Source organism: Lissotriton vulgaris, chromosome 7 (assembly GCF_964263255.1).
Source record: "Lissotriton vulgaris chromosome 7, aLisVul1.2, whole genome shotgun sequence".
NCBI lineage: Eukaryota > Metazoa > Chordata > Amphibia > Caudata > Salamandridae > Lissotriton > Lissotriton vulgaris.
Genome location: NC_141695.1, coordinates 940,965,776 through 940,985,838, shown reverse-complemented (window position 1 = coordinate 940,985,838; position 20,063 = coordinate 940,965,776). Strand labels below are relative to the sequence as shown.

General features: G+C 42.7%; 1 protein-coding gene across 1 annotated transcript in view; it reads left to right on the top strand.

Annotated features, from left to right (window-relative positions):
• The window catches only part of LOC147702782 (protocadherin-10-like), a 296,015-nt gene extending 278,031 nt beyond the window's left edge, over positions 1–17,984 (top strand). Inside the window, exon 4 of the mRNA XM_086928823.1 lies at positions 17,388–17,984. Within this exon, the coding sequence (XP_086784949.1) occupies positions 17,388–17,644 (257 nt within the window). The 3' untranslated portion in view covers positions 17,645–17,984. The remainder of the gene's footprint in view (positions 1–17,387) is intronic.
• The last annotated feature ends 2,079 nt before the right edge of the window (positions 17,985–20,063 follow it).

Below are 20,063 nucleotides of genomic sequence, written 5' to 3'. Positions count from 1 at the left end.
TTTCAAATGTCCCCCCACAAGCTGAAATTATGGGCCTCCCCGGTGGCTTTGCACTGTCTTTGTGTATCTTGGGAATCAAGTAAAACACTGGAGTTATGGGGTGGTTGGTTTTCAAGAATTTTAATTCATCCCCACTCAGGAGTCCTTGTCTTCTCCGTGTGTATAGTCTTGTGTTCAATTTGTCCCAAGCTTGCTTAAATGCTGATCGGTCACATCTACTGTAACAGAGTCTGTCGCTTAGTTGTTTTAGCGCTTCCTCTACATATGAAGACAAGGGCCAAAGAACAATGTTACCTCCCTTGTCAGATTGCCTAATCACAGTTTTTTCATCAGTCTGTAATTTTTTCATCAGGCTACCAAAGGGGTTGTTATGCTGTAACATATTCTTCTTTTTTGTCAAAGTTTTTTTGTTCAGTTTCTTCATTTCTGAAATTATCAAATCACTGAATACATCTATGTTGTCATGTGCCATTATCGGGTTATATGTCGATTTTGGTTTAAAAGATGTATTGCCAGGGAAATTAGTTACCACTTCATCCGCTGTCTCTTGGATGTTGTCTAAGTCCCCCTCTTTCAGCAAGTCCTGTAGATCACATTGTAACTCATATTCCCTCACTGATAAACCATTGTCCGCCCCCATGACCATTTCTCGAGGTTTGCGTGCCTTCTGTTTATTAATCAGAAATAGTTTCCTGAGTTTCAATTTCCTCACGAATTTTTAAAAATCCATTCTGGTTTTTGCATAGTCAAACCTACATGGAGGGCAGAATGATAACCCTAATGACAAAATCTTCTGTTCTTTCTGACTTAGGCGAGTATTAGTTAGATTTATAATCGTCATATTGTCACTTACTTGCGGATTCAACGCCGATTCCATCTCCTGTATGGTTTCTTTTTTGTTGTTGTTGATGTTGTGCCTTGATCTGGCTGCGGTGTGCTTTCTTCGTTGGTTGCGTTTGGCATTGTTCCTTTGTTTACCGGTCTGGCGGCATGGGACCTCAATGACTTCTTGCGGTCGTTCTGGAGGCACTCCACCTCCTGTCCCAACGACCGCTTCATAAAACCCGCCTCCGCCGCATTTAAATCCTGATCAAATTCTGAGTCACTACTCGGAATCGTGCTTAGATCCGTGGATGACATTGACGGTGTTTTCTGTCCTTTCCTCGCCTGAGGCTGTTTAGGAGTTTTGTTCGCAGTGGGAGGATCAAATTTCTTAGAGAAGGTGTAAATGCGGCCATTCAAATAGTCCAATTTGTCTCTTTGGAACTTGAAGGCTTTTCTCTTCATAATTATATCCTCCTCTTTTGAGAGTCTCGCTGTCATCGTCTCTCTTAGCTTTTTCTCCAACTCCTCTTCGTTCAGTGCCTTGATTTGATTATTTAATTCTTTGACTTGGATCTGTAGTTTGGCCCCATCACTCTCGGCGTATCCCACCAAGATCCGCATGAGGCGACTGGAATTGTCCAAATTACACTGTGCCCAATCATGGAGCATCTTCGGGTCGGGGTTTTCAAAGCTGGGAGCCAGCATGATCCTCAGGCCACGGGGGACCCGCCCCACTTCCAAGTACCTGCTGAGGGATTTTTGCTCCCACCACTTGGCTTGTTCCATTTTCATGGCCTTTTCTAGTTGTTTAAATAGCTCCCTTATCTGGCTGTTACCGGTCCCCGATGTTGTACTGACACTCGCCTGTTGGGCTTCTGTTACAGGGCTGTCATAGAATAGGCTTACTGCCGCTTCCTCTCTGTTTTTTCGTCTGACCACGTCGTCGGCGTCCATGGTGGTGCACAGAACAGTACTTTGCCTTTAAGTAAAATTTCGCTTTCACGCTTTGAGCAGTTGTGTATTTTCACCTCAGCGGGTTTGCTCTCTTGCGTGTCTCTTTCCCCAGCACCGCCGATTCGGCTGTTCAAGCTGCGAATTCTTCCTGCGCCTGGTAATTCCTCACAGCCGTGAGGACTGTTGGCGTTTTCTCGTGTTTTCGCTCAGTCGGAAACGTCGGGGGTAACAAGCGGTTGCTCCTACCGGAACTGTAGAGTGCTTCCGGGTCACCGTCAGCTTCGCTTCATTTGCCGCTTACCCTTGTCGCTGGGGGGATCCGTATCACACCTAGAAGCCTGCCGGTGTGTAAAACATGACTGGAACTTCGACATTCGGCGCAAACCAGCGGAGGCCAAATAACGAAAACGGACCCAAGTGAGATAATTTCAAGCGTCTTTATTTCAAACTGTGCACCCTCACGATCGCCATGACGCGTTTCGGGCCCTGAAACCCTTGATCACACGACATGGTCAAATTACACCCTGTGATTTGTAGTGCTGGTCTGGTCACATGGTCCCAAGCCTATAGAAATAAAGAAAATACTTCAGCCTGGACCAGACTAAGTAACCAACAATTTTTACATTCCTTTTACTATTTACAAACCCCATTTGTCATAATTATTAACGACAAACAATCCTTAAAAATGTGCAAATTTACGCAATAAATATGTTAAAAACAATATTTACATTTGTGCAAAATTGCCAATATTACTATGTACAATCAATCACAGTGGATCTAATATGTACAAACATTTCCTGTGCAATATTTAGCAAATAAGTAAAGTGCATTATGCGAAATTTACAAAGGAGGGGATATATATATATGAAAAGAGGAAAGAGATGAGAGGGTCGCACCATCATGAGTTGCCGCACATCGATGCTGGCAGGTTGCTCACCAACACATTCCTTCACCTTCAAGCGCTTGATCTTACACACGCAGCCAATCGCGTTTCGAGTCTGTGCTCTTCGTCAGAGGCAAAATGAAAACAAAAGTGGTGTGATTGGTTACTACATTTATTGAATAAAAGTCCCGCTCAGATGGGCGCACAGCATCCTGGTACTGATAGTCCATTAAATGGTTGCCTGGGCTTTAGTGTAACTTTTTCCCCAGTGGGACCGCCCACTCTTGCAATATATATATTTACGGCCCACCATGCAACTAACAGCACGCGTGCACTCCTCTCGCGAATTATACCATCAAAGTAGTTTGCTTCAAAACGATTTATTCGTGCTTAAGCCAAAGAAAATACTTTCTCTTTTGGCTTAAGCACGAATAAATCGTGGCATGGTGGGATGTATTAAGTGACAGGGTGGCCTTGGACCCTGTGGTGCACTGCTGCTTCTGGTGTCCCGGGCTCCCGGCTAAATCCAAGGATAAATAAATATATATATATATATATATGTCGCTCAAGGTTTCCACCTCTATTACAATAGAAACCAGGCACTCCGGGGGTACTTCTCCAAGTTGGTTTTATTTTGTTCGCAACAGACGCGTTTCGGCGCTCCGCCTTCCTCAATGTTACAAACATTGTGAGGTGGCGCCATGTTTTATCACTCGTATCCACATGGTTTTACAATGAAAACAAACAAGGGACTGTAATCAAAACAACATATTGGAAGTATCTTCACATTGAGGTTGCATTGTGTTTAAATAATCTGCTTTGAAACACGTTAACTTATTTTCGTGAGTGCCTCCAACTTCGGATTATTACTTCCGATTCACAAATTAAGTGGATTTGTTTATACTAATCATGATTTGCACTGGATGCATAATGATGTAGAAAAAACAAACAAAATTAAATTAAATTGATGTTATTAGGCCATATATTGGCTCCACTTATATCCATCATATGGATTGAGTGTTCCACCAAAAATAATGCGTTGCCACAGTCAGTTTGTCCGACCTTTATTATTGACCATTTTTTTGGTAACTACCCTTTTGGGTGTCATATCTGAACCGAAACTGGCAGCGCCATTTTGGTAGTTCCAACCCGAGCCAAGTCAAGTTATTCAGCCGTTGATCGGCATAACCAGATTACTTTTAACAATACGCAACTCTTTCAACATATTAAGCCGTGGATCGGCCAGCTTCCCTTGTCAAAATTTGTTTTCACAAAATACATTTACCTTAGTTCATAAAGTTCATTAAGGGTCTGCCCAAAATCAGACTACTTGAAGTCCATTGATCTTTAAATCAAAGCAGTACTGAAAATTACAAATTGGTTCAATAAATTCATAAATGTCTATTCAAGTATAGGATACAGTTCAAAATTGCAAAGTTACCAAATAACCACATCAATCAACATCAGTTCCGTTTTCTCCATGTAAGTGTCACATAGTATTAATTAGGTCTTATATTTCTTTTCTTTTTGTGATGCCTAATTGAACAGTCTCATTATTGTCGGGTCTCAATTCATCTTTAGTGTTGTCTTTACTATTTATGTTGTATGTTTATATTTTAGAACCCAATATGAGATGCCAGTTCTTCTCCCGCATTTAATCCCTTAGGGTGTTTTGTCATTAAGTCTATTATATACCGGGACTCTAATATTCTCAATCTGTGGAGCCTGTCCCCTCCTCTAGGACTATCCGCTATATAATCCAGACCAAAGTACTGTAATTGGTGTCTGTTACTTGAGTGTTTCTCTTGAAAGTGTCGAGCGACTGGGTATGCCTGGTCGTTCTTATCAATCGCTCTTAGGTGTTCCAAAATTCTTAGTTTAAGAGGTTTGATCGTACTCCCAATATACGATAATCCGCATGGGCACTTAAGACAATACACCGCATACGGGGTACCGCAAGTAAGGTATTTATTGATGGTTTTTGTTATTCCTGTTCCAGGTATCTCATAACTTTTTACTCTTTTGCTGTGTGCACAGGCTTTGCATTTATAACATGGATGACAACCCTTTAAGTCTGCAAGAGTATTAGGTTTCTTTTCCACTTTTCTTAAATGACTTTGTACTAACATATCTTTCAAAGATCTAGTTTTTTTTAAAAGTCACTAGTGGAAAAGCTGGAATGTCATCTTTTATGATGCTGTCGGTTTTTAGTATGTGCCAATTCTTTCTAAGCATGTGTTTTAGATGATTGGCTTCCGCCGAGTAGGGGGTTACCAGCCGGAACTTTCCCATCTCAGCTGCATCAGTATCAGTGTTTTTCTCTTTTTCTCTTAACAAGTTTTGTCTCGGTATAGATTTTACTTTTTTTAATGCACTCTCTAAAATGTCAGTGGCATAGCCTCTCAATTTGAATCTACTGACGCACTCTAATGCTGCAATTTGGAAGTCTGAGTCTCTAGTGCTATTCCGTTTTAACCTGAGCAATTCCCCATAGGGGATGCTCTGTATCAGGGGAGTAGGATGGTTACTGGTTGAATACGGTACAGAGTTACCTGCCTTGCTTTTGCGAAAAAGAGATGTTTCAATCTAACCATCCGAAATAAACACTTTTAGATCTAAATATTCCACACAGATGTTACTTATTGACCCAGTAAATCTTAAATTCATGTTATTACTGTTGAGGACATCAATGTAGGCCTTGGCAGTTTGTTCTGATCCCTGCCAGATTATAAACAGGTCGTCTATATAGCGACACCATTCAATCACACAGCCCTTCTCTCCATTCGCTTCTAGCGACCTGGGCACCCGCTCCTCCCACCAGCCCACAAATAAATATGCGTAGCTGGGGGCAAAGCAGGTGCCCATCGCTGTACCGGACGTCTGTCTATAGTAACTTTCCTCAAACATAAAGATATTGTTCCTCAAACAGAATTCCACAAACGTTGTCAGCATAGAATTATGTTCTAAAAACCTCAGTTGTCTTTTGTTAAGATAATGCATCACCGCTTCAATACCCTTATCATGACTAATGCACGTATACAGGCTGGTTATGTCCAACACTATCAATCTGTAACTTGGGTCCCATTTTATCTTGTCAATTTTTGACAAAAAGTCCTTGGTGTCTTTTATGTACGAGTCCAGTTCCTGTACCAGAGGAGTAAGAAAGTGATCAATAAAAGTCGATAGATATTCAGTTAAGCTGTTTTGAGATGAGATTATAGGTCTTCCAGGAGGATCAATGCTGTCTTTATGTATTTTTGGGATGTGGTAAAAGGTTGGTGTTATTGGGTTGTTGCTTCTTAGGAATAAATACTCGTCTTTTCCCAACATGTTCTTACAATACCAACTATGAATTAGTTCATTATATTGTTGTATGCTGGCCAAGTATTTTTCTTTCGTAGATGGTTCATAATTTTCTTTATTCGAAAGTTGTTTGATCGCTTCTTTACAATAGTTCTCCCTGGTATGTAAAACAACATTCCCGCCTTTATCAGAAGGCTTAATTACCTCATTCTTATCCTGCATTAGATCAGTGATTGCTTTCCTCTCATCTTGACTGATATTATTGTTGCCTTTTCTACCATCTTTCCAATTCCTCACTCTGTATTTTACCAGGTCATTTGTCATAGCTTCCGAGAACACATCAATCGCATCCGGTGTTACCTGGGGATTGAAGTGGGATCTAGGTTTATATCCACTTTCTTCTCTTTGTTGTTCAATACCCATAGCTTCTGCTCTGATGGCTGCTCTATCTGTAGGTATAGGGAGCTGACTTGTGTGTTCTTCGAGAGCTAATCCTTGTAAGGTTTCCACCGCTGGTAGATCTCTTCCTCTTAGTGCATCTGTAACTGTGACTCGCATTGGTGTCCCAATCGTGCTTTTCAAATTCAATCTAGTTTTAAAGTATCTATGCAATTTTAGTTTTCGGACGAAGTTAAACAGGTCTATACGTGTCTGTGTATACTCGAGGTGGCTGGTTGGACAAAAGCTTAATCCCAAACTTAAAACTTTGTTCTCGGTGGCATTGAGAACCCCAGGTGTCAGATTTATAACAGTGATGTCTTCTGTTATTTCTTGTTGTTGAATTATTTCTTCCGATTCACCCAATTCGATCTCTTGGGTTTTCCTCATCCTCTTCCTCTTGTTGCCTCCACCTCCTCTTCGGGTTTTTCTTCTTCTCGTTCTGGTGGTTTGTTCTTGCCACCCCGTAGCCAGGCCTGTTTTATAACTTGAAACTCGTCCTGAAAAGGTGTCCAATGAAGTTGTTCTTGCTTGGCCTCCATCCCTTGGTGCAGTTTCGTCTGCGGATTCATTCTCCGTTGCGCTTGATTCCGAGGTCTCTGCTACCCATGCAGGTCCTTGTCCGCTTCTGTTGTTCAACTCTTTTCTAGGGGCATCGAATTTCCGCGCAAACTTCAGAATCCTTCCTTGGGAATAATCCCTCTCGTCGCGGTCAAATTTCTCTTGTTTCCGCGTTTTTATTTTTTGTTCATATTTGCCAAGTTTCACTTTCATCTGCATCCTGATGTTTTCTATGGCCTCTTTGTCTTCCTCCAGCTTCGCTAGTTCTTCTTCCATGATTTTTATTTCTGCCAGCGCTTTATCCCGGTCACTCCAAGCATACTTTATTAGGAGTCCCAGGGTTCCTTTACAATAGTGCGAGGTGAGTTCCTCCCAGTCCGTTAACAGTGGTGGATCGGGGTTCTCGTATGACAGGACTGTATATACTCTTAATCCTCGTGGTATCATTTGTTCATCATAGTAATGCTGCAGACTTGTCGCTTCCCACCACTTTCTGACCTCTCTTTCGTACAATCTCTCCTAGGCTGTTAATAAGTCAGTCATTTTACTTGGCGGGCTCGGTTTGGAGGTTGCTGCCCCTTCTTTATGTTTTTTAAACATTCCTTTTACGGCTTCATGCCTGGACGCTTCGTTAAACATAGCGCCTTCCATTGTTTTTTATTGCGTTTTTTAATGCGTTTTTTGAGTAATTTGGAGTTGTTTCCCCCTTTGTCTTGCCAAGTATGCTTTTACAGAATCAAAAAATACGTTGTCTGCTCACCGTCGTGTGGTCCGTTTTCAGTCCTCCCTCCGAAGTCCTGATCCAGTCCAGTCGGCAATGGTCGGCTCTGTGTGATTTCCTTGTTCCTCAGCGTGGCGGAGCTCCCGGTATTAATCCGCGCTCCTTTCTCCTGCTGGTTTCGGGAGCACTCTCAGACGGGTGCGTGATGCGGTTGCAGGACCCGCAAAATATGTCGCTCAAGGTTTCCACCTCTATTACAATAGAAACCACGCACTCCGGGGGTACTTCTCCAAGTTGGTTTTATTTTGTTCGCAACAGACGCGTTTCGGCGCTCCGCCTTCCTCAATGTTACAAACATTGTGAGATGGCGCCATGTTTTATCACTCGCATCCACATGGTTTTACAATGAAAACAAACAAGGGACTGTAATCATTGGCGGTCCCAAGGGACTGTAATCAAAGCACCCGTCTGAGAGTGCTCCCGAAACCAGCAGGAGAAAGGAGCACGGATATATATATATATATATATATATATATATATATATATATATATATATATATATATATATATATATATATATATATATATATATATATATATATATATATATATATATATATATATATATATATATCAGTCACTAAAAAAGGCAATGGTTGTGGAGACATTATAGATCGGCTCAGGTTTCACTCTTACAAAACCAGAGAAATTCAGCAGATATAGCTGAGCTAACTATAACTCGCACCCCCGCAATGCACTGCTTATGACCTCACATAATGCATCACTGATGACATGGTCAGTGACATGACTAGAATAACTGCCACTGATACATTAACAGGGTAAGATATTCCAGCACTTGAGACTCTTGAGGATTTAAGTACTGAACAGTCTGCCCAAATTGGAATGCTGGATCTAGCTCAACGAGGGGAACTCCAAGGCATAGAGCAAGAAAGAGAAGAAAGCGGCTTCAAACCCATATCGGTATTAGTCCCACAAGCTCCATGCGATGCTGTGGATGTCTTTGTGGAAGCGATGAACAACGACCTCATGAAATACATATATATCAATCACTAAAAAAGGCAATGGTTATGGAGACATTATAGATAGGCTCAGGTTTCACTCTTACAAAACCAGAGAAATTCAGCAGATATTGCTGAGCTAACCATAACTTGCACCCCCGCAATGCACTGCTTATGACCTCACATATTACATCACTGATGACATGGTCAGTGACATGACTGATGACATCTACCGGAGCCAGGTCTTTATTTATTTATTTTTTATGGAGAGGGGGGCCAAGTGGCCCTGCCAGCTCCCTGCTTCTTGCGAGAGCTGGCATTGCTTTGAGACCCAGGGAACTGCTAACTTGAAATGTCTTTTTTCCTGCTCGCTTCACAGTGGGCTGCGAAATAGACATGCTCTGCTTTCAGCAAGCAAGAGCATTTTTGCTGTCACTTGCTGAAATCAGAGAGTTTGCTATGGCTTCCCGTCAAGCCATGGCAAACTGCAATGACCTGGGGGGACATTGCCGGAGCCGGGCCTGGGGGCTGGCGGTCCCAAGGGTCATATAGAGCTCCATGAGGGGTGCCTCAAGGCTCCCCTCCTTTGTTAAATAAGCCCCAGGGAGGAGGTGGTCCCCGGGGCCGAGGGTCCGCACGGGCCCCCTTCATTATTGTATTTGTGCCCTGGGAGGATGGCGGTCCATGGGGCTGCATGGGGGGCTGGAGCCCCCCACACATTATTATTTATGTTAGTCCAGGGAGGTGGCGTTCCCCCGGGCTGGGCGGGGGGAGCCAAGCGGGCCCACCCTTGTATTTATACAACAGTGTCCCCAAAAGTTGGAGGTCCCCGGGGCATTGGGAGAGCCACGAGGCTCCACCACATATAGTTATATTAATGCACCGGGAAGGTGGCAGTCCCTGTGGTTGCGGGGGGGTAGAGGAAATGGGGATATATTGAGCCCAGTTAATATCTAGCAGACTTACTGGGTAAGTGTATTCCCCAGTACCTGACAATCTTTTTAAGGGCACGTTGGCACTGGGGGCACCTGTTTTGGTGAATTTGCTTTGGAGTACGATTAAGGATGCGCTACCTAATTCATGGTCATGGGCAACAATCATATCATATCATATCATGGGATAGGAAAAACCCTTATTGTTATCACCCCATATAATTATTGGATTCAACCGCAAAGAAATTGGGTAGATTTTTGTTGGATCATTTGGAGACTTGGCCGACAAAAATCAGATTCTTTCCTCAGTGCAGTATGGTTTTAGACGAGCTTTAGGGACGGTAGATCAGAGTCTGAATCTCAACTTGGTTGTTAGTAAGTATGTGACCACCAAGTAGGGTTGTCTCTTCCTGTTGTTCATGGACTTAAGTGCAGCATTTGGCAATGTTTGGAGGGGGGACTGTGGACCATGTTATTGAGTAAGGAGGCCAACCTGAGAATTGTTCATCTTTTGTCTTAACTGAACAATGATGTAGAAAGTAGGATTAGATTTGGGCCACAAGGGAAGTGCACTTCATACATTAAGATCAAACAAGTGGTCAGGCAAGGGTGCATGTTGGCCCCTTTCCTTTTTTGTTTTTCTATTATAGAGTTAGAAAATGACCTGATTTCAGTGGATGCAGATCCCACTTCGATAAGGACTCGTTACTTCCCAGTCCTAATGTATGCAGATGACTGTGTACTTATGGTGCAAACAGGAGGGGACTTAAATAATTATTGGACCGTTTTGCGGGATTTATGTCTAATTTAGGGTTGTCAACAAGTAAAACTAAATCATATGCTATGATATGTGGGCGACCACACATCCGAATATCTGCATTCATTATTGGTGATACGATTCTCAAAATTGTTACCAACTTTATATATCTAGGGATCCCATTTGATTCTCGGAGCTCTTGGGTGCACCAGAAAAGTATAAGGGTTACACATCTGGAGCAGGCTAATGTGGTCCTTTTTAAGTTTGCCTTTAAGTTAGAGTCCATGCCACTGGATGCTGCATTCACTATTCATAGAGCCAGATCTGTAGCAATAGCCACGTATGTTGCCAGTGTATGGGGGTACACAGACTACACAGTATTACAAACCAGTGAAAACATTTTTTGTGTAGATTATTGTCACTTCCTTGCAGTTCCCCCTCATCAATAATGCATAAGGATTGCAGTATATTGGGGATATTACAGGAACGACACCCACTTTACTCTGACTTTTTGTCAAGGCTTGAGGCAGTACTGACACAGTCAGTAATGAATGACTGCATAAAACTTTCAAATGCCCATAAGATCAGGTGGTTGATCTATGTAAGGAATGAACTGCATACAATTGGCAGATCAGAATTCTTTAGTAACCCACTGCTGATTGATGGGCAGTCCGGATTACTAATAAAAAACAAATTACGGGACCATATTTCTGAGAAGAGGTGGGAGGGGGAGTGAAAGAAGAGAAGAGTGATGACCTACCTACCACTAGGTACAGCACCTGGATTGAACCATGGGGTATATTATCAAGACAAGCGATACAATTATCGCTGCTTTAGCGGCAGACAATTGCCGCTAAAACAGCGATAATGGGCTTGATAATATGCTCTATGGAATTCCAATTGATACCCATGTTAGATGTCCTTCACATCTAACATGGGCTTCTATTGGAATTCCATAGAGCATATTATCAAGCCCATTATCGCTTCACAGGAATGGTGGCCTGCTGGAGACAGCAGAACACCATGTCTGTGTTTGGTTTTTAAATAAAGCAGAGAGTTTATTTTTCAAATGTTGCCCGTTTTCTTTAAAGGAAAATGGGCTACGTTTAAAAGAATTTTTTTTAAAAATATTTTCATTTAAAAAAATAAAAAATGTCACTGCTAAACACAATGGGGAAGGGTCACCTGAGGACCTCTTCCTATTTGCGGCTGGCTTACCACCAATTTGAAATTGGTGGTGACTGCGATTATTTTGCGACCACATTTGTGGTTGCAAAACATTCGTACATCCCCCTGCAACTCGCTGTTAGGAAGGAACGTCCTAGGCACGCCCATTCCAAATCGCGACTCACAAACCCTACTTTGCGAGTCGGTAATAGGTAGATGGTCTAGCCACTCAACAGCAAAAAAGGCCTTCAGAACTGCTCTGTCTTCATTAGAGATAGTATGGACCAAAACTAAGTACTTGATAAGTTAGTTTGGAGGTGTGCTGTGCCAGTTCAATGTCATTAAGGGAATTTTAGAACTACTGGACTGATTACAATGGCGGGGAGACCACCACTGACAGGCTGTCGGTGGCGGTCTCCCTGCCAGCGGAACTAACTTTACCACCTGGCATATTATGATGGCAGGAGGATGTGTGGCAGTCGTAAAGACTGACCGCCACACATCAGATGGGCTCCCTGAGCCTACTAGTCACCGCCACAGGAATTACGATGTCCCTTTCTGCCAGCCGTATCATGGCGGGTTACCCGCCATGAAAAGGCTGGTGGAAAGGGACGTTGGCACTTAGTTGTGGGTGTTGGGGGGCACCTATGGTGCCCACCTACATATCTCAAAACAGTACAAAATCCTTGGGTCTAATAAAAAAAGGATAATCAAAGTGTGTGGCGAGCCACTACTAAGAAATTATAAAGAGATCAAGAAAGAACCAATGGCTATACACCACAGCGCTAACTGTGGGCACTTCCCTTTTTGGGACGAAATCCCTCACTCACCAAAGGTGACAAGCTTCATCATATGGGATTCTCCTCTCAAAAGAAAACCCTAGTTCCTTTGAGGGCTACTGCTCCCTCTCTGAGAGGGAGGAGCTCAGGGATGTGTTGAATGTTTATTAGGATATTCTAAATCCACTTATGAAGAGAAAGCAGTGTGGGTGAGGGCACAGCGCAAGGCAAAAACTAATGTGAGGATGATAGGACTAAAACTAGTTAGGGAGCGTACAATGGTATAATTTATTCAGATACACCCACTGCCAGGATTAGAAAACAGTGCACCAGTGGTATGGATTTAAACCGCATTGGTAAGGTGAAAAATGATGGTCAACATGTTTCAGCCATAAACCCAATTGTGGGCGGGGCTTTCATCAGGTCCTATCATGATGCTGCTGTGTAACGTGTGCAAGTGATTAAACAAAAAAGGATACACAAACAGACACTGATCTCAGTCCGTCTGTTCCATGGGGAAGAATTACCCGCAAATGCTGGGTAAGCAACCCCACCTGTAAAGCGATGTAAATATAGGAATAGCGACCGCCATGGTGGCGGGCACATTGTAATTACCCCTTGTAAGCGAGTGGTCCCAATCCCCAATATGATGGCAGATGGACTGAAATCCCTCCCCCATTCTAATCAGCCCCTTGGTCACAGTTTGATCAGTGTGGTCGCTCGAATGAAGGTATAGGCCACCTAGAATCTTTTTATTTCCTGAATAGACTAACTAGGTTATGAAAGAATCAATGCACTGATCTGCTGTTTTTTTACTACTGGGGATGATCTATGATGTTAACTTGTAGAGACTCTCTGGACCTTGATCTGTCTGCACGTGAAGGGGTTTGCATGAATGAGAGCTCCATTGGCACCTTTTGTTTCTTCATGATCTCATGTTCCATCTGGATGTCATCTCCATAGATATGGAAACGAATCTGGTAGTGATCAAGCACCTTTGTAAGGGGGCACATGTACATTGAACAGGGACATTATGAACAATGTTTGTGTTGTTTTGTATACAGGCTACCAAATTTTGTAGATCACTTACAAGTTAACTCCACCTCGTTATTTATCAGCACTTGTTTGATAGTCTTGCAGGAGAAAATAAGATGGCTGTCAGAACAGAGAGTTTGTAAAAAGAGGTGGTAGAAATGGAGTCTCTCTTTGGCAGAGGTATGCAAACTGTCCAAGTATGGACCAGGGGTCTAGTTAGGGTGAGCATAGTACACACTAAAAGTTTACCTGTGCTCACCCTTTGATAGCTTGGCACAGAGCAGTCAGTCTAAACTAGGCCTGGGCGGTGAACTCCGCTCCATTCACGGAGTTTGTGGAGTTTTTTTCACCCGTTCTCTGTAGAGCGGAGTTTATTCCCTGCTCCCTCTCGCAACGCTAAGTTGGCAAGCGCGAGCAAGGAAAATCCAAAGCTAGACTGCTTCGCAGCGAGATTTCTCAATCCGGGCGGTCGCGGATTGTTGCTGCTGCTAGCGTTAAGAAAACATCTGTTCACGTTGAGGAAGCTGTGTCCTCTTGCGCTGTATGTGATGCAGTTTGTGCTGATTTTACAGTGCAGGACAAATACCTGGTGCTAATAATCTGTGCGACAAGCATGATGTAACATACTTCACCGCTCACGGAACTCCACATAGCTTGGAGGAGTTTTTTTGTCACTCTGTGGAGTTCCATGCAGCAGAACTCCCTGAAATCCTTGTCTTAAATAAAGAGGCAATGTGTAAAGTATTTGTGCACACGCACACAGTAATAAAGTGAAAACACCACAAAAATACTCCACACCAGTTTAGAAAAAAAAGCCAATATTTACCTGAATACAACAAGAACAAAAATCCAACATACACAAGTCAAGATATGAATTTGCAAGATTAAATCAAAATGCAGGGCTTAGAAAATAATAGCTCCCACAGAGGCTCTCTTCTCGCACTTGACCAGGACAAATCCAAAAGTTCAGACTGACCGCAAAGGAGCTCTTGCTGGATACAGGAGTCACATAGACCCGCTGACAGTACCTTGGAGGCATCAGAAATCACAGATGATGCAGTGCGCAGAGAAGGTGAAGCGTCGTGGATGCAGGTGATGTGTCAATTCCTAGAGGCGGTGAAGGGTCATTAAGGATTTGGCTCTAGGAGACGATGCGGTGCACAAAGGAGGTGATGTATCAGTTGCTGGCGTGAGGGCTCAGCTCCTGAAGGTGGCACGGCATGGAAGATGTGTCAATGTAAAGAGTGCAGTGTTTCGGTTCCATGACGTTGATGTTGAAATGCTGGTCTGAAGACGATGCGTTGGTTGGAAGCCACACAGAGAGGTAAACCACGGACGTCGATGATGCAGTGTTCGAGTCTCACTCAGCTGTGGTTATTCAGAAGCACTGCGGAAAAATTGAGGCTGCATTGTAAGTCCATGTCGATGCATCGCACACTTAGTGAGAACGCCCACAGCTTCAGTGCAGGCAGTGATGATGCGTCAGTTTCACTGGGATGTGCCAGTTCCGAAATGACGCTGTGGAGTCAATGCATCTGTTTCTTGGTTGCTGCACTAATACCCACTGCCAAGAGCCCAGGGCTAGATTTGGCACCACTTGGCAGAGCAGGACTCATTGCAGAGGAGCCCAGGTGCTGTTAGCAAGATATAATTGAAGTCTGTATTGCCCCTGAGACTTCAGTACCAGGAGGCAAGCCCAAACAAGCCTTTGGAAAACTTTTAGATGCAGGATGGATAGAGTAAATTGTGGTCCTTTCACTCCCAAGCAAAAAAGCAGCAAGCAGCAGGTCAACACAGCAAATCAAGCAGCACAACAGCTCTTCTTCCTGACAGTACGTCCTCAGTCCAGTATTGTTCTGAGTGTATGTGTCAGAGGTCCAGTACTTATACCTATTTTAGCTTTTGAAGTAGGGAGACTTCAAAGAAATGTCCTTTTAGTGCGCAAGACACTGCCCTTCGTGGCCCTGACTCCAGACACACTACAAGGGAGCATGCAGCTTTTTGTGTGGGGATAGGCAAAGCCCCATTAGGGTGCAAATGTCAGGTTCCCCCTCTCACTGTAGCTTAGGAAGACCCATCATCCTAGTGATGGGCCGAAGGGATATGCAGGGCACACCTCAGCTCCCTTTGTGTTTGACTGTCTATGGAGAATCACAAAACACAGCTGTCATCCAATCCAGAAATGTATTCCAGGCACAGGATGGTTAAAGTGAGAAAATGCAGACTTTCTAAAAGTGCCATTTTCGGACATGCAACTTAAAAACCAACTTCACTTGAAGATCTGTTTTTAAATTGTGAGTACAGAGACACCAAACGTACTCTTCCTATCTTTTCCCAATTGGAAATTACACATGTAGAGTGTTAGTAGGCAGCTCCAACGCTAACCTCTAGGAGAGATAGACCTTGCTGTAGTGAAAAACAAATTTAGTAGTTTTTCACTACCAAGACAAGTAAAACTCAACAGCACATGTCCTACCTTTTAAATACACTGCACCCTGCCCAGGGGCTACATAGGGCCTACCTTAGGAGTGACTTATATGTAATAAAATGGAAGGTGTGGGTCTGGCAAGTAGGTGAACTTGTAAGGTCAATATAGCAGTTTAAAACTGCACACACAGGATCCGCAGTGGCAAGCCTGAGACAAGTTTAAAGGGCTACTCATGTGGGAGGCCCAATCAGTGTTGTGGCCCACCATAGTAGCATTTGATTTGCAAGTCCTGGGCACATGTAGTGGACTGAACGTGGGACTTATTAGTAAATAAAACATGCCAGTCATTGAGAACCCAAATGCCATTACATTGTATGCACATTTTATGCACTTTAGCAAGAGTCAGAAGTGAAAAAATGCAGACTCCTAAAACGAGCGAAAAAGAATTCAAACACAGAGGAGGAAGAAGGCAACAAGTTGGGGTAACCCTGCAAAAAGGGCCATTTCCAACAAGAGGATAAGACAGAAAGTAGCTGGCCAGGAAGTGGAGAGAGAGAACTTTATTGATAATTTGGATCAAACATACAGGTGGGAAATTAGATTGATTGGTGGTGAAGGAGGGAGTGTGTGGAGTAAAAGGGGGATAGCATTGGTGCCAAAAGAACAAGCAGCCATAAATGAGGAGGGAGTGAGCAGAGTTCAAAAGAAGAGAGCACGTTAATACTGAAATGGTAGTTGACTGATTGGTATTAGGAAAGGATAGCCCGAAAAGCAAAGGAAGGATATGGAGAAGTGCCTATTAAAATATGATATAAGCCGTCATCTCATCTCAGCCAATGTTAATGAAAGTCAGTTCTGAGTTAAATCACAAAGTGCTCAGAATATCCTTTTTATGTTCTGTGGTATGTATTCTTATGGTAATAAACTTTTACAAAGAAGGATTTACATATTTAGTAAAAATCAATTTTCTTTTTATTTAAATACATGAAACAATTAAATTGTATTTTAGCCATCTGGTATGTTTGCACAATTAAATTATTAAAACCCTCTCAGCAAATAAGATTATGCACAATTCTCACAGGATTTTAGAAAATGTGAAAAAGCAGAGAGATTGTTGGTATATTTTAAAACACCGAAAATATATTCCTTTATGTAAGAGATTTATGAGACTAAATAGTTTAGATAACAGAGAAGGCGGAATATTTGTGTGTGGAATACAGTCCTGTTGATATTTCTTTAAAGGAACTGACAAAAGTGAGCATTTTCCTTATTAGAAAGTAAACTTACCCAAGTTTGAGTTTTTAGTGTTTGGTACCACACTATCACAAATTGTTTCATATCTCTTAAGTTTCTGCAACAAATGCTCTTAATATCATTATATTCCCTGTCTTCCTATACTTAAAAGTATCTGAGTGCTCTTTCATTTGTGGTGGGTGGCACAGTTCACTCATTCACTTGTCCATCTACAATCAATGGCGATCATTTACCTGTGTGCGAATGCTGAACTTCTATCTATGTATCTTGTTTGACAAATATCAACCTATATTTTTGTTAATCTAACCAACTGTAACCATTTTCTTTCTAGGTTTTAAAAAGCCACAAGGGCCAGGAAACGGAATCTGGACTCCAAGGTATGGCCCCATGTATGCGCAACACGTGCAACCCCTGGATTATCAACACAATGTGTACATTCCTGGGACCCCCACCATGCTAACCAGCAAACAGGGGCACTTCACAGACGAAGGGGATAAAAACAGCTTCTCCACCTTCGGGAAGAAGAGGAAAATGGCGTCCTGCTGTGACGTACATGACGACATATTGATGAGTAAAGACTTTCAATGAGAGATGGCGCCATCTTTGGTCTGTTGCTGTGTGAACTGGATCTGCCTGGTGGCAGATATAGAGCCGATCAGGTTCTCCCACCACGTGCACTGTGTACATACTGCAGCGAGCGAAGGGCTGCCCTATGCACGCCCTTCATAAACTGCGGATTGTGTCTGACTTTCTGTGATGCCGACACGTCTTGTTACAGCACAAGGTACACCCAGACAGTCTCCGACCTACAAAACGGATGAGGACATTAGAGAGCAGAACGTGTATCGCATACAAACAATTTAAGCACTTTGGAAAGAAACACAGTGTATAAAAGCGAATTAGGTCAATTAAAACGTTTTCTACTTTATATAGCAGTGATGTTGTTGTGTGTAAAAAAAAAAGGAAGCAATTCTGTTTCGATTTTAGCCTTAGATGCCGGTGGAAAATCAAACGAAATTGCCTGTGTTAAAAAGTAATGTTCTCCATCCATAATGAAGAGACACACTCCTTCCAGGGCTAGAGTGAATAAACGACTGCCACTAAGAAACGTCCTTTGCTTTGCAAGCCTTGAGCAATCTCCATTTTGTAACAGTTGATCTGTCTTCATTACGAGCCTGCAGGAATTAATCAAGAAACACGTTTATGTCTTCCTACTGGTGTTTCTCTTCTTTATCACGCTGAAAAGAGGCAAGGACGAAATATTTCTGTCTGCAAAAGGCACAGGAGAGATCAATGGGCTTATACAAAGCCGTCTTCCCTTGCAAATGAAACAGATGACCATCCCGCTGTGATCTGGAGATGTTCTCAGAAGGTTCAAATTTTAATCTAATTTTCTGCCATGATTGATAGCGGCTGCGACGGTGCTATTTCTGCTAATACCTCTGCGGTACGCGACCTTACAAAGGCAATGGTATATAGCTAGGCATATTCTGCTTTCACTTATTTTAGTTTCAGAGGAGCTGGAACAGTCGCATAATGGGGTGGAATAACACCTTTTCATCTGTGGAAAGCAATACTCGAACGAAAGATGGTTTGTTTTTGATAGTGCTCAGTGAATGAGTTCTCTAAAAGAAATACGTCACTGTAACACTGGCAATATGAAAATAACTCTAGAAATTCATCCTAATTTGCTTTGATAGCAACAGAGAGTGGCCATCTACCAGATGAAAACAGATTTTTTTCAACAGACCTATGCTTCTGAAAGGCCGGTAAGGCTGAGCAAAACTAGACTTGTGACTGGCACTTCCTTCAGCCCCAGTGCTTGAAATGGAGGCATAGAAGTGCAGGTACTCTGTACCAGAGTACCTGCTTGTTTCTGCGAAGTGCCAGTACTCTCCAATTAAAAGTATTACGTTTTTCTTGAGAAGTGCAGGTACTCTCCCTCTCAAAATATAAAAGTGTCAGTACTCAGTACCTGACAGTACCGGCCCATTTAAAGCACTGTTCAGCCCTACATGGTTTTCAAAGACACTGGCTTGTTCAGAAATGCCTGATTTCTGTATAGGTCAGCTTCACTCGAGTAACAATGTTGTCCTACGCTACCAAGGGTGGGTATGGCGTTACGATGACCTCCATGACGAAAATCAGCATCTGCCCTTGCTGTTTCTTGCTTGCATCGGGAAGGCTTATGGCTACCTCTGCAACGTACAGAAGTGGCCAACAGCAAGGGACTTTTGAGGGATGTGATGGGAGTAGAATTTGGATCGTAGAGTGTTGGTTGTATTTTGGAATAGCGAATACAAGAACATCACCCTAAAATAGTATCATAGCGAAAAAAAATTAAGGGACAAAATATTGAAAGGCAAGTGCATATTAGGGAGTATAGATTTACTTTTCTTATCTGCACATTAAAATACCTTTAATATATACATATATTTTCAAGGTACATATGTGGATTTAGGCATAGAAAATGTATTATGCTTACCTTTTGATATTTTGTCCTCAATATCAATAGCAGTATCCCACAATATTCTGTATTTGATATTCATGATTCACACCTAGAGCATCAAATTATCTTAATAGAGGAGCATTTGACTAGGTGTCCCCAGTGGAGATGCCCAATACCCAGCAGATAAACAAATCACAGTCGAGTGAAATCGAGCAACAGGGAATGTGTAGGAGAGTGAGAAGAGCAAAATAATTGTGAAATGGCAAAGGAATGAAGAAAGATTCTTGAGGGCAATTGAGTGAACATGTTATCAGTATTATGTAGAGCACTTCCGCCATTAGCTTTTCGCACTGCAGTGTGATGGTGAATATGCCTGAATGAGGGTGAGGAGTGATACTGAATAAGGTTGAGAGAGCAAACGTGACATAAGGGTGTTATGCTATATGTATTTGTAGGGTTCATGACTCCCCTGGGAGGGTATTCTGGCACTGAAGGCAGAATCTACGTAGTCCATGCCAGGGCTGAATTCTGGTGAAAAGCCATGACTTTAGTGCTTGT